The following is a 16087-nucleotide window of genomic DNA, read 5'->3' on the forward strand; positions in this document are numbered from 1 at the left end:
GATCAATAGAATCCACCTGTGTGTAATCAACTCTCCGTATAAATGCACCTGCTCTGTGAGAGTCTCAGGGTTCTGTTTAAAGTGCAGAGAGAATCATGAAGGCCAAGGAACATACCAGGCAGGTCCGAGATACTGTTGTGGAGAAGTTTAAAGCTGGATTTGGATACAAAAAGATTTCCCAAACTCTACACATCTCAAGAAGCACTGTGCAAGCAATCATATTGAAATGGAAGGAGTATCAGACCACTGCAAATGTGCCAAGACCCGGCCATCCCTCTAAATTTTCACCTCGAACAAGGACAAGACTGATCAGAGATGCAACCAAGAGGCCCGTGATCATTCTGGATGAACTGCAGAGATCAAATGCTGATGAGGGAGAATCTGTCTATATGAAAACAATCAGTCGTACATTGCACAAATCTGGCCTTTATGGAAGAGTGGGAAGAAAAAGACATTTCTCAAAGATATCCATAAAAAGTCTCATTTAAAGTTTGCCACAAGCCACCTGGCAGACACACCAAACATGGGGAAGAAGTTGCTCTGGTCAGATGAAACCAAAATCGAACTTTTTGGCCACAATGCAAAACGATAAATTTGGCGTAAAACCAACACAGCTCATCACCCTGAACACACCATTCCTCCTGTCAAACATGTTGGTGGCACCCTCACTATTTGGGCCTGCTTTTGTTCAGCAGGGACAGGGAAGATACTTAAAATTAATGGGAAGATGAATGGAGCCAAATACAGGACCATTCTGGATGAAAACCTGTTGGAGTCTGCAAAAGACCAGAGACCGGGACGGAGATTTATCTTCCAAAAGGACAATGATCCAAAACATAAAGCCAAATCTACGATGGAATGGTTCACAAATAAAGGTATCCAGGTGTTAGAATGGCCAAGACAAAGTCCAGACCTGAATCCAATTGAGAATCTGTGGGCAGAGCTAAAGACTGCTGTTCACAAAAGCGCTCCATCCAACCTCAGTGAGCTCGAGCTGTTTTGCAAAGAGGAATGGGCAAGAATTCCAGTCTCGCGATGTGATTGATAACCCAAGCGAATTGCAGCTGTTTTTGCAGCAAAAGGTGGCGCTGCAATGTATTAATGCAAGAGGGCTGAATAATATTGCACACCCCACTTTTCAGGTTTTTATTTGTTAAAAAAGTTCAAAATATCTAATAAATTTCATTCCCCTTCACGATTGTGTCCCACTTGTTAATTCTTGACAAATATATATATATAAAGTTCTTGGGGGCCAAATACTTTCACAAGGTACTGTAGTATTCAGATCTCTATCCCTGTCTGGCCAACCTGTGGAGATCCTTCTCTTCTTCTTTCGTATCCAACCTTGTGTACATGTCGTCATAATCCTTTTTCCTCTCCTCAGTCCTCTCGGTGTCCCACTTCGCTAATCTCTTTCCTTGTATGACTTCCAGTATTTTGGGGTTCCACCACCAAGTCTCCTTCTCCCTTTTCCTACCAGAAGACACACCAAGCGCTCTCCTGCCTGTCTCTCTGATCACCTTGCCAGTAGTACTCCAGTCTTCAGGGAGCTCCTCCTGTCCATCGAGAGCCTGTCTCACCTCTTTCTGAAAGGCCACACAACATTCTTCCTTTCTCAGCTTCCAGCACATGGTTCTTTGCTCTACCTTTGTCTTCTTAATCTTCCTACACACCACCAGAGTCATCCTACACACCACCATCCTATGCTGTCGAGCTACACTCTCCCCTACAACTACATTACAGTCAGTAACCTTCAGATGATATTGTCTGCTCCGAATATAATCCACCATTGTGCTTCTACCTCCCCTCTGATAGGCTACTCTATGTTCCTGCCTCTTCAGGAAATAAGTGTTCACTACTGCCATTTCCATCCTTTTTGCAAAGTCCACCACCTTCTGTCCCTCAAAATTCCTTTCCTGGATGCCGTGCTTACCCATCAATTTTTCATTGCCCCTGTTTCCTTCACTAACATGTCAACTACAATCTGTAGCAATCATACCTCTCTCTCTCTCTCTCTGTCTGGGAAGCTCAGCACTACTTCATCTCGTTCCTTCCAGAGTTTGTCTTTCAACTCTAGGTCACATCCTACCTTTGGGGCATAGCCGCTAATCATGTTACACATCACACCCTCAATTTCAAATTTCAGGCTCATCACTTAATCTGATACTCTTTTCACCTTCAAAACATTCTTTGCCAGCGCTTCCTTTAAAATAACCCCGACTCCATTCTCTTCGCATCTACTCCATGGTAAAATAATTTAAACCCTGCTCCTAAACTTCTAGCTTTACTACCTTTCAACCTGCTGTCTTGGATGCACAATATATCAACCTTTCTCCTCATCATCATGTCAACCAACTCCTGAGCTTTTCCTATTATGGTCCCAACATTCAAAGTCCCGACGCTTACTTGTAGGCTCTCTGCATTCCTCTTCTTCTTCTGCCGGCGAATCTGCTTTCCAAAACCCCTACAATGAGTAAAAAGTAATGGATTCAGGTTTCACTTGCCCAGACGCAGGTCACCATGGCCCCCCTCTGGAACCAGGCTTGGAGGTGGAGCTCGAAGGCGAGCACCTGGTGGGTGAGCCTGCACCCATGAGGCTCAGCCAAGCACAGCCCAAAAGGGTAACATAGGTCCCCATTCCCATGGGGTCACCACCTGTGTGAGGGGCCATAGAAGTCAGGTGCAATGTGAACTGGGCTGTAGCCAAAGCCAGGACCTTGGCGATCCAGTCCCTGACTACAGAAACGAGCTCTAGGGGCAGGGAATGTCCCCTCTCTGGCAGGGAAGGAGCCCAAGCTGGTGCATGAGGTCAAGAAGTTCAGACTAGATATAGTTGGACTTGTCATTACATACCGCTTGGGCTCTGGTATTCGTCCTCTTGAGAGGGGTAAGACTCCACTCTGGTGCTGCCCCCAGTGAGAACCGCCAAGCAGGTGTGGATGTCCAGTGCTTTTTGATTGTGTCATCAGCCTTGGGGCCGCAAGTCTTGGACACTTGGGTGAAGATTGGGGATGGAGCTCTCAACTTATCATCTGAGTTGGCTATGATGGTGGGGAAGATGCCAGTCCGACATGGCAGGCCCAAACATATTGTGAGGGTGTGCTGGGAATCACTGGCAGATTCCTGTCAGAAGGAATTTCAAGTCCCATCTCCGAAAGAACTTAGCTCATGTTCTAGGGAAAGTGGAGGACATTGAGTCAGAGTGGATGATGTTCTGCACCTCCATTGCTGAAGGGGCCGACCAGAGCTTTGGCCGTAAGGTGGTCGGTACCTGTCATGGCGGCAAACCCCGAACACGTTGGTGGACACCAACACTGAGGGATGCCATCAAGCTGAAGAAGTGGTCCTATGGGGCTGGGTTGGAAACAGGTGGCATGCCCTCTCCAGGTTGGGGATGAGATCCTGCCCCAAATGGAGGAGTCCAAATATCTTGGGGTCTTGTTCATGAGTGAGGGAAAAATTGAGCTGGAGATCGACAGGCGGATCAGTGCAGTGTCAGCAGTGATGTGGACTTTGTATCCGTCCATTGTGGGAAAGAGAGAGCTAAGCCGAAAGACGAAGCTCTCAATTTGCCACTGCAAGTTGTGGTTCATGACTCTGAAAGAACAAGATACAATCTGATTTTATACAGTTGACGTGATAAACCACTTCACACTACTGTTAGAATAGAATTAAAATTCTCATTTAAAAAGTGTCCATATGTAGAAATGAAACTTTGTTTTACTTAGGTCTCAGTTGTTGTTTGCGTTTCAATGCATTCTGGGGAGTGACGTCAAAAGGATATGTGGCCAGTTTCACTAGTTTTTAGCAGTAGCTACAGAAGGAGCCAGTGGGAGTCCTGAACTTTCAGCGTTTTCAGTTTAAGCCAGTGTGATCAAAGGCATGAGGACATAGAGTAAGAAACCAGCAATGAAAATGGAGATGAGAATGAAGATAATGGGTGTAAAGAACCTCGGGTTAGTCATTTTTGGTGGTGTTTTTGTGGCTGCATTTGGTCAAGTCAAATGAGAACTAGAGCAACTGTTGTGTTGCTGATGTGGATCAGACAGATCGAATCCAACTTTGCTTTCAGAAACTGGGATAAAAGCAAAATGGATTACGTAATCTTGGACAATAGCCCAAAAAAATAAGTGATTTTGAAATCTGGATAATTTTGGTCCAGATTTCATCTTTTGAACATCTGGGCCCAGGAGTTAGTGGTGAAGGTTTCTGCGTTTGAGTGAGGGTTGGTGTCTAAAGGCACAGGCTCCTGAAAAAAATACACAATACAAAATGGATGAATATACCGTACTACCAATAATATATTCTGTTTGTAACTTGAACAGCCACAACCAGAAGTGAATTTACGTGATCAAGAGGACCTGCAGTCATTTAGAGATAAAATGCAGTACTTTCACAAAATTGGTGAGTATAAGCAAAGTATGTTGCCCAACTGGTTAAAAGTATACAAACAAGAAAGATTTGTAATCAGTCAGAATTAAATATGTTTTATTTCTGAATTGATGTAATCTGAGCATGGTTAAAATTTCAAATTTAACCCTGGTTTCCTGGCATATCGCTCGCAACCTCAAGGTGAGCCCAATACCCAGGTTTCTCCCTCTACTCCAGTCAAACAGCAACATCCTGCATCGTCAGCACGTCCATCCGCTCCTCCTACAGCACCTAAACCAAAGGGTGAGAACATTTATCAAATGAAATAAATAAATCCATATATACTGTAACAGCTGAAATAAGTATTTAAAACTTCACAATTTTTCCCACTAAATATGAAGAGTTCAGACGCAAAAGCAGACATATCATTTTTTGTTGTTTCTGTAGATTGTTTGATTTATATATTATATAATACCTACATAATTCTACAGAAACAACAAAAATGGATACAGACTGTATCTGCTTTTGCGTCTGAACTCTTCATATATTCCTAAATGTGGTATTGACCTGAAAATTTGACCAGATATTTTGAACAACCCATGTAAACCATCCAAGGAAAAATATCAAATAAGATCAGAAATTAAGATGTGTGTAATAATGTGAAATCACATAGGGAAGAAGTATTGAACAAATGGACAGGGAGGTGCAAAATCGTATGGAAAGCCAAAACAACACCTAAAATCAATCAGTAATCAAACAGCAATCTCACACCTTATCTGAATGTTTCAATGATACCACCATTAATTTGCCTTGATCAGTTGCTCCTCATAGGATTTCTGACAGAGTAGTGTAAAGAAAAATAGAGTTGTGTATACAACCAAGTACCACCTGTGGATAGCTTCACAAGACCTGGAATTATCAGGTACTGCTGTCACAAAGAAAACAGAAGAATGCACTCCGCATCCATTGCCTGAATGTACGCTCTCCATCCAAGACCACTTTGCTAAAAAAAAAATATGTCAAAGCTCATTCAAAGTTTAATGAATGACATTTGGACAAGCCATTTAAATATTGTAAATATAAAAAACTAAAGTCTGGTCTGATTAGCGTAAACTAGAACACTTTAGATCCCATAATGCACACTACGTTTAGAGGTGAAATGGAAATGCACAGCACCCTAAAATAAACATATCAACAGGGACGCTCAGCAGTGGGTCATGATGCTTTGGGAATACATTTCAGCCTATGTACTTGTAAACTACACATTATTGAAGGAAGGATGAATAAGCAGATTTACCAAGACGTTTTTTTTTTTCAAAATATCTGCTGCTATCTACGAGAATGTTGGAGATGAAACGAGGGTGGACATTTCAGCAGGATAAGGTTCTAAAAACATATTACAGTAATCCCTCTTTTTTTGTGGTTAATTGGCGAACAGAACCCCACGCTAAATATGAAAAACCTCAAAGTAGTACCCCCACACCCACCACCAAGCTGCTAACCACCACTCACACACACCCCGCAATTTTTCATGTGTGTGTATCTGGGTACCAGAATGATTAAAATATGTAAACACTATTTATACTTTACAAATTAAGACTAAGATTACAAAAGTCCACATATTTACTTAACTTTTTAGTTATAAAACTTTTGTTCATCTTTCCTGCAACAGTCGCCTGACCATGGTCAGAAAACGCAGGACACACACACACATGTACATATGTACATGCGCACACACACACACGCACACACACAGGGAAGGAGAGGCTCATACAGGCTTTAAATTCACTTACCTGCAGAATTGCAACATGATGATCGGAAACACCGTCCTTGAAGAAGTAGGCGTATCTGTCCTCATCCAAAAAAGCCTTTTTTGATCCATGTTCAAAATGTGCACCCGCCTCCTCAGAAACTCTTTCTCCATATAATGACAAGCAGCACCATACAGAGGCACGTTTCTGAGGTTATATTTTTTTTTTAATGTTTCGAACCAGCCTTTTCTGGTCAAAAACCTTTGTCCTCAAGCGGGAGAATCACAATGCAGGGTCCAACAAGGTGAAAAGTGGCCTGTCCGGAACCCTGGAGGACATCCCAGTAGGTCCCACAGTGCACGTGCCATTTGTGCTTGATTCCTCCCGCCTGATCCCAAAAAGGATAAAAGTGCTCCCAAATAAGACCACATTCCTCCCGCTGAATTCCTAAAAGGATGAACGTGCATGCGTAGTCATCACCTCTCGGGCACCACGGAGGAAGCTTTTGCTGGGGCACAACGCTGAGGTGGTAAAACATTTTTATTGCTGAATAAAAAGTAAAAAAAAAAAAAAAAAAAAACACTAAGACAGGGCAAATGACAGACTGGAGACCAAAAAAATATGAGGGTGATAAAATTCACAGGACTTCAAAAAACAAACACAGTCAGGGTGGCTAAGCTACCGAAGTTGACCTGGTTCGTTGATATGTTGACAATGAGTTGGAGTCCAATAGCATCATAAAGCGGTCTGGTTAATTTGGCTGACAAGCTGCAGCTGCTGGACAACTACTCGTCACACCTGCAAAGAACATACACGAACACACACACATTACAAAAGGTCTTTCCCCGAGGGAGTACATATCATTGCTGGAGACTAACCATGCAGGTCTAACGAGTGATGTCCTCAATTTCACCACACATGTGAAATGTTCCACTAGAGGACGGAATACACTTGATCATGTGTATTCAAACATCAACAGGACTACAGAGCCAGGTCTGTCTAACCACATATCCATTCTCATGGTCAGAGGTTATGTTCCGCTTAGGAGGAAAATAAAGCACACCACAAAAACAATCTGGCCCCCAGATGCTCTACCTAAATGGCAAAACTGTATTGCTGAGAAAAGTTGGGAATTATTTGAACACAATGACACACACACCCTGAAAAATTCACATCGGTGGTGCTATCCTACATCTCAAGTTGCATAGAAAATGTTACATTCAAGAAAAATGTCTAAGTTTATCCTCATCAGAAACCATAGATGACTGGACACACCTGTAAGCTTTTCAGACTTCATGATATGGCTTTCAAATCCGGTGACATGGCCTTAGATGCAGTGTAATATGCAAGACTAGATTTTAGTATCACTCAATTCATGCATATTTTAGGCTCCGATGAGGCTCTGTGGGATTATTAGTGAAGTGATGGCACCCTACAGGTTGTCAAGTGGTGTTTCCTTCCGTGACCAGGTGTTTCTTTGATAGGTCCAGGACACTCTCTAGAGGGTTCATCAATGAATCCCATGATCCCGAGTTCACCCCCTAGGTGTCATCAATACTCTTGAAGGCCCAATTGGGGTCTTTCTTCTTTATCCCCAGCCACCGGCTGGCCTTTTCTTTTGTTGGAGAGATCTCTGACTGCCTGCCGACAGGCCTTCCCTTGGACTCCCATCTCTCTAGCCTGGATGTTGAGGAGGTTATAAACCCTCTGCAGCCTACTTCCACCAGGTGTACCTCTGCTCTCCAGCCTTGCTATTGCACTAAGACTGCAAGTCCTGAATACTTCAGCCTCTTCTGGTCATACACCTCCTCAATTGCCCCCTCCCAGGGCACTGTAAGTGCGATGATGTAGAGGAGGTTGAGAGAGGCAGACCAAAGCACCAGATCTGGTTGTAGGGTGGTAGTTGATACCCTACGGATAACCTTCCCTTGGACTCCCATCTCTCTGAGTAGCCTGGATGTTGAGGAGGCTATAAACCCTCTGCAGCTTTCTTCCACCGGGCGTACCTCTGCTCTCCAGCCTTGCTCTTGCACTTCGACTGCAAGTCCTGAATACTTCAGCCTCCTCCTCTCATAGGCCTTCTCAACTGCCCCCTCCCAGGGCACTGTAAGTTCGATGATGTACAAGAGGTTGAAAGAGGCAGACCAAAGCACCTGATCTGGTTGTATGGTAGTAGATGGAATCTCAGCTGGAAAGCAGAGCTTCTTGTCCAGGTTTGCCAGGAGCTTCCAGTTTCATGCACTGCCCAGCTGTCCTCTGTCTGGTGTCCTGTTGGTGTGGTTGGGTTGACCCTGCCCCTCATGAACAGCTTTGGTTGCCAGTTGGCTGACAAGGATGGAAGGGTGTTCACCCTCATCCGGTGGCTCTCCAGAACACCAGGGAGACTCTTCAGCATGTTGTTGTGACACAAAGTGTAATAGCCTTGAGTAAGGCTGGTTTTGCAACCCAAGAGGATGTGTTTCAGTGGTGCAGGACTTGGGGATAACAGGCACTTGGTGTCCTCATCATACGACTAGTTTAGACTCGTGGGAGAAGGCAAGAAGTCATTTTCAGTTGTGATGGTAAAGCTTGCCCTGAATGCCTCCATCTCCCACAGCTCTTTCCAGGTGATCTTCCTTGCCTCCACTCCTTCCCAGGCCAACCACTGCCTTTGCTTGGCTTGCGACACATCTTGGGTGCACATTTTAGCTTGCTCTTCCCGAGATACCTCCTGTTATCCTACTTTGCTCCATACTGATCTGCTGGCCCCAAGCCCAAGGCCACTCCTCCCCTCCTGCACTCGGCCAACGATGTCCTTGTGCCTGAGTGCTGCCTTTGCCCGTTCAGTAGCAAGAGATGAAAAGGGGCATTTTTTAGGTCAAATGGAACCAAAAAAAAAAAAAAAAAAACGAAAAAAAAAACTGAGGAGCATCTTACAAACAACAACACAAGGAAGATTTGGCAGGGTGTGCAGCAAATCATCAATTTCAAGGGCAGCTCACCCATCATACTGTGAGCACCACCATGCGTGTGTGTTTTGGATCATCAGCAGCTCTTTTCTTTTTTCCATAATTTGGTCTTTCACTTTGATAGATGTCAATATTGGTCTCACCAGTCCATCAAACTTTGTTCCAATTTTTTTCTGGCTCATTACTGTAATTCTTGGAAAAATAGAATCTGGCCTTAATTATTTCTGCCGATGAGTGGTTTGGATCGTGTGGTATGGCCTGTGTATTTCTTCACTCTCTTCAGTCTTCTTCAAATGGTGGATTGAGACACCTTTGCTCCTGCCATTTGGAGGGTGGCAGTGATGTCACTGTTTATTCTCTTTGGGTGTTTCTTCATAGTTCTCACAATGTTTCTGTCATCATCTCCTGTTTGATAGCCCTGGCAAACCTGTTCGATGTCTGTTGTGATTACATCAGGAGTTTCTTTCTTTTTCAGGATATTCTAAATTGTTGTATTGGCTATACCCAACATTTGTGTAATAGCTCTGATAATTTTTCCCTCTTCGCTCAGCTTCAAAATAATTTGCTTTTCACCCATAGACAGCTCTCTGGTCTTCCTTTTTTCTTACCACCAAATGTAGTTTTCACAGGTGAAACCCAAAGCCAGAAACAAGCAATACCTAACGTCTAAACAATCAATCTAAAAGACAACTAGAAACACCCATCGTCACATGATCCAATACTTTTGCTAATTACAAAAGTGGGTGGGTTCAAACAAAACTGCCTCAAGTTGTTCAACACATATAGAGGTAAATATCATGAAATAAAAGCTGGAATTCTGAACTTTTATCTCATTCATTTTTTGATTTGCAGCCCAAATATCTTTAATATACAACAAAAAACAAATGAATTAACTTTGCTGTTTCAGTACTTTTGGAGGGGACTGTGTATGTTGATGAAACCAATCTTTTGAATATCAGATAAAGATTAAGAAAGTTTCGGATTGTCCAACACTTGTGAAGTAAAAATTCCTCATTCACATTCCAGTCATCATTTGTTGAGGGCTGGATGACTGCTTGGCATTGGACCTCCCCTGTTATGGCCCGCATTTACTCCCTAGTCCCCCCTCTCCCTTATTGCTCTCTCTTTGGGTGCCCCTATCTGCCCTGCATTCCAAAAAATAAGGGACAATCTAGGAACCGCCTGGGCAGGGACTGCCTGTACATTGAAGGAGGGGGTTATGGATCTCCAGGGGGTTGAGGGGGCCGCACGAGTCATGTGGGGTGGCAAGTGGGGTGGTGGCGAGGGGGTTGGCATTAGGTCTATGTGGCCCCCAGCATGTAGCCAATTGCCGAGGCCCCTCGATGGGGCTGCAGACTGCCCAAGGTCTCTCAGTGTGGGATATGTCCTGTCCTCCAGTTTGCTCTCGGGTGGACCCCTGGGCCCAGTGTTGCACTTCAGTGATTGGGGTGGGGTCCTCAGCCTCCACGGTGCAAGCAAAGCAATTATAGGTCACTTTTGTCAGTCCTTGTGCATGTAAAAAAGTGTCACTTCCTTTGCATGTGTCTGGAGGCACCTGCTTCTGGGACTCTTTTATTCGGTTTGGGACCACTCACTTGTTGTGACAATTACCTCATGGATTTGTGAAATGTCATGTCATGTCATTATCCAAGCCGTTTATGCTCACAAGTGTTGCAGGAAAGCTGGAGCCTATCCCAGCTAGCTTCAGGCGAAAGGCAGACTACACCTTGAACTGGTCGCCAGTCAGTTGCAGGGGAGATATCTACACTATCACTGACCGGGAATCGATCCCACACTGCCCGCACCAAAGGCAGGCGTGTGTACTACTACACCATCAGTGACCAGATATGTAAAATGCTTGTGTGAAATGCTTATTCTCTTGTTCAATACACTTGTATAATTCACTTAGTCATCCCCACCACACTTCATTTGTATAGCCGGGTTCACGACTTATCCTGCTTTTTCTCCTGTCCTTGTCCTGTCCTATATGGTCTTGTACTACTTACTTCCTAACAGGGTGTAGTGCTACAGCCCCATGCAACATACATATTTTTGATTTTCCTTTTTGTAGATATTTAGATGTAGTTTTCTCAACGTCTCTGCAATTAGTGCTTTTTCACTGTTTCACTCCCCCCTCCTAGAAACTCTGTTCTGTTTGACTCATCAGATGATTCTCAATAAATATGAATTATAGTATTAACAAACCACAGAGGAAGCTAAAAAAAACTTCACAGTGACACAGTAATACTGCTCTGCCATAAAAGGGATATAGACCTTCTATTCTGCTTGAACAGAACAAGACACCCACACAAAAATTAGCACCAAGAAAAATTCTTGGCAATCCAAGTACCATCAGTGTGACCCACATTAAAACACAGAAGTCTACGAGGCTCGAGTGTTCATAATAAATAGAAGGGGTTGTATTCTTAAAAGCTGTATCTATTAATCTAAACCATTCTGATATTTGAGATGGTGTGACATTCCAATGTCAGAAAATAAAATATACTTATATATTTCACAATATAGTGAAATTATATATTGTACCGCAATCTATTTTTCCTGACAGTTACTTGAAATATGTTGAATATAAGTCAGGAAGCACGGTGGATGACTGGTTAACATGTCTGGAAATTTCAACCCTGTCTTTGTGAAGTTTACATGTTCTCTCTGTGCCTATGTGGGTTTTCTCAAGGGTACTCTGACTTCCTCCCACAACCCAAAAACATGCATATTAGGTTATTTGAAGACTAAATCGCCCTTAGTTGTGTATGTGTGGGCAAATGGATGTTCGGTTATATGTGCCTTGTGATTGGCTGGCTACCAGGTCAGGGTGTTTTTCCCTTGAAGAAAGCTGGAATATCCTCAAGCATGCCCAGAACCCTTGTGAGGATAAAGTGGCACAGAAAATGGATGGCTGCATGAATTTAAGTGAAATATAAAGTTGAAGCAAGAGGTTTACATAGGTTGTGCAAAAACACACATTTAATTTTTTCTCTCACTGTCTGAAGTCCAATCAAACTATACATCTCCTGTTTGAGGTCAGTTTAAATCACCCAAATCATTATGTTTTTAATTTTCTTCAAGGTCAAACGTTGACATACACAAAATGTACTCATATTTTAAAGACCATGGGAAAGCCCAGATGGTGAGGTCATGGCTTTGGAAGCTCCTGGTAGGTTAACTGACAACATATGAGTAAATTTACGGCACAGCAGGGGACACAGGGGTAATTTACTCATCTCAAACACTATTTCCTTGTTTGAAATATTGGGAAAATCAAAAAAGGTTGACTATGAAGACTTTCACAAAATGAATACTGGAAGACATGTCTGTGAATTGCACTTGTGCATGTACGGTGCGGAGGGGGTAGTTAGGTAAGGCTAAAAGCAGCAAACTCCCCAATTTAATTGTTTGATTAGAGCAGTCCACTGTTTTATCAAACAACCATTTCGTTTTTATTCCTGTGTATGAACGATTGCTTGCCATTGTATGCATTTGTGTAATTAATTAGAAAGAAGACAAACTATTATATATTTATTTAATTTGTCTCTCTCTCAACTGCCTTAGTTAAGGGGATCCCGATTCCTGCAAACAAAACAGAAAGTCCAACCACAGCTCCACTCTCTGAACCAACCTCCAACATTCGGGAAATCATCAAAAAGTTCAACAGTCGGCCTCCACCAGAACCCAAACACTTTGAACCTGTCAGGTTTGGATGACAACAACAAAAATATACACGCTATTTACAAACTGTTTGGGAATATATGAACTACAGAAACAATACCTTTAGAAAAGAGTTTCATTGATTGTTTTTATTGTATAAGCTAAGCAAAATAATCATGTTTTAATGGGAAGCACGGTGAGCAACTCGTTAGAGCATCTGCCTCACAGCTCTGAGGACCAGGGTTTAAATCCCGGTCCCGGCTGTGTGGTGTTTGCATGTTTTCCTCGTGCCTGTGTAGGTTTTCCGCGTGGGCTCCGGTTTCTTCCCAGATCCCCAAAACATGCATAGTAGGTTAATTGAAGAGTGAAAATTGCCCATAGGTGGGAATGTGAGTGTGAATGGTTGTTTGTTTATATGTGACCTGTGATTGGCTGGCAACCAGTTCAGCGTGTACCATGCCTCCTCTCGTAGGGTAGCTGGCATAGGCTCCAGCACTACCTTGACCATTGTGCGAATAAGCGCATCAGAAAATGGATGAATGGATGTTATTTGTAACTTGGTGACACATAGTGTGTAACCCAGTTCTAGTTAATAAGGGACAATTTACACAGTATCACGTCCCAGTTATGTGGCAGAAGGCAGGTCCAAAAACATGAAAATGAAGTCATATAACTAACTACATAACTATAACTATGACTATAACTGAGGGAAAAATACAACTTGAGCAGACTGTCACATGAACCCTCGAACATGGTAATGAGGAAAATATTCGCAAGAAGCTCGTAACTTACACAAGACTCACACAACGAACTAGGACAAGGTCAAATGTGAGGCTGTATTGTATATGTGAAAGGTAATCAGTCTAAATGAGGTGCAGTTGGGAAGGCTGCTCCATGGAGCAGGTGTGGACGAGGAGTGGGAAAAAACTTCTCCATGACAACATGTGACTTGCAGTCTCGTTACTCTTTTGGGGGGATAAACACATTATGTCTCTCGTTCCTAATGTGGCAGAATCACGGCTCAGCATTTAACATTTAACAAGTTGTGTTGCGTGTTTGTGTATATATCACACCTAGGCGTAATTTAGAGTCTCAAATGAATGCATGTTTTTTGGGGTGTGGGAGGAACCACGCAGGCACAGGGAGAACATGGAAACTCCACACAGGCGGGGCCGGGATTTGAACCACGGTCCTCAGAAATGAGGCCAACGCTTTACAGATGCGTCACTGTGCAGCCTACGACACACCAATATATATATATTTGTATACAGCTCCGGTTTCCTCCCACATCCCAAAAACATGCAACATTAATTGGACACTCTAAATTTCCCTTACGTGTGATTGTTAGTGCAGCAGTTTGTATCTATGTGCCCTGCGATTGGGTGGCAAACAATGCAGGGTATACCTGCCCATTGACAGCTGGGAGAGGCTCCAGCACTCCCTGGGACCTCCACATATATATATATATATATATATATATATATATATATATATATATGCATGAACAAGAGGAACCTTGGACTCAAGCTCCGCCGAGGCATGAACAAGAGGTGACTGGGGCTCAGGCACAGCCGAGGCATGAACACGAGGTTGCTGGGGCTTGTGCACCGCCGAGGCGTGGGCGAGAAGCAAGTGGGGCTCAGCCACCACCAGGGCCTGAGAGAGAGGTGACTGGGGCTCAGGCACCATCAAGGCATGAACAAAAGGCACCTTGGGCTCGGGCACCACCGAGAAATGAAAAAGAGGTACAGCTGAGGCATGAACACGAGGTGGCTGGGTCTCAGGCACCACCGAGGCATGAAAAAGGGGTGGCTGGGGCTCAGGCACAGCCAAGGCATGAACACGAGGTTGCTGGGGCTTGGGCACCGCCGAGGCATGGGTGAGAGGCAACTGGGGCTCAGTCACAACTAGGGCCTAAGAGAGAGGTGACTGGAGCTCAGGCACCGCAAAGGCATGAACAAGAGGCACCTTGGGCTCTGGCACCACCGAGGAATGAAAAAGAGGTGGCTGGGCTCAGGCACAGCTGAGGCATGTACACGAGGTGGCTGGGTCTCAGGCACTACCGAGGCATGAAAAAGGGGTGGCTGGGGCTCAGGCACAGCCAAGGCATGAACATGAGGTTGCTGGGGCTTGGGGACCGCCGAGGCGTGGGTGACAGGCAACTGGGGCTCAGTCACAACTAGGGCCTGAGAAAGGCATGAACAAGAGGCACCTTGGGCTCTGGCACCACCGAGGCATGAAAAAAAGGTGGCTGGTGCTCAGGCACAGGTGAGGCATGAACACGAGGTGACTTGGGCTCAGGCATTACGAGGCATGAACAAGGGGGGACTGGGGCTCAGGCACAGCCAAGGCATGAACATGAGGGGCCTGGGCACCGCCAAGGCATGGGCAAGAGGCAACTGGGGCTCAGCCACCACCCGGGCATGGGCGAGAGGCAAATGGGTCTCGGGCTCCACCGGAGCGAGAGATGCCTGGGTCTCAGGCTATGCCGAGGCATGAACAAGAGGGGCCTGGGGCTGAGGCACAGTTAAGGCATGAACAAGAGATGTCCGGGGCCCGGGTATCGCAGAGGCTTGAGTGAGAGTCAGTGGGCCTTGGGCTACGCCGAGGTATGAACAAGAGGCAGCTGGGGCTCTGGGACGGCAGAGATATGGATAAGAGGCGACTGAAGCTCGGGAACTACCAGGGCGTGGGCGAGAGGCGACTGGGCCTCGGGCTACGCCAAGGTGTGAACAAGAGGCAGCTGGGGCTCAGGCATGGCCGAGCCATGGGTGAGAGGTGACTGGGTCTCCGACACCACTGGGGTGTGGGTGAGAGGCAACTAAGGTTCAGGCACCGCCAAGGCATGAGCTAGGGGTGGCTGTCGGTTTGGCACCCCCAAGGCATGAACAAGAGGTGGGTAGGGCTCAGGCAACGCCGAGGCATGAACAAGAGGTGGCTTGGGCAATACCAAGGCATGGGCGAGACGTGACTAGGGGTTGGGCACCAATGGGGCGTGGGCAAGAGGTGACTGTGGCTTGGGCTCAAGGTGCCCCCACGACATGAGCAAGAGGCAGCTGGGGTCAGGTGCCGCTGTGACATGAGCAAGAGGTGGCTAGTGGTCAGGTGCCACCTTGACATGAGCAAGAGGTGGCTGGGAGTCAGGCACCACCAAGATATGAGCGACAGGCAGCTGGTGAAAAAGGAGCTAAGATGAAACACAATGCTCTCTATTTACTGGTCAATCTATGTTTCTTCCCTCATCTATGGTCTTCAGCTATGGCCCGTCACCAAAAGAACAAGATCCTTGATACAAACGCCCAAAATGACCAGTAGGGATGAAAGAGAAGCTCGGTCATTCAGGAGGATCTCAGG

The 16087-nt window shown here is 45.1% G+C and overlaps 1 protein-coding gene across 4 annotated transcripts in view; it reads left to right on the plus strand.

Annotated features, from left to right (window-relative positions):
- The window catches only part of myo15b (myosin XVB), a 160675-nt gene that overhangs the window by 37616 nt on the left and 106972 nt on the right, over positions 1–16087 (plus strand). For all 4 annotated transcript variants that reach the window (XM_061809561.1, XM_061809562.1, XM_061809563.1 and 1 more), the window contains exons 17-19: positions 4326–4404; positions 4573–4674; positions 12638–12779. In XM_061809561.1, coding sequence (XP_061665545.1) covers positions 4326–4404; positions 4573–4674; positions 12638–12779 — 323 coding nt within the window. The remainder of the gene's footprint in view (positions 1–4325; positions 4405–4572; positions 4675–12637; positions 12780–16087) is intronic.

The sequence above is a fragment of the Syngnathoides biaculeatus genome, chromosome 22 (assembly GCF_019802595.1).
Source record: "Syngnathoides biaculeatus isolate LvHL_M chromosome 22, ASM1980259v1, whole genome shotgun sequence".
In the NCBI taxonomy this organism is placed as follows: Eukaryota; Metazoa; Chordata; class Actinopteri; order Syngnathiformes; family Syngnathidae; genus Syngnathoides; species Syngnathoides biaculeatus.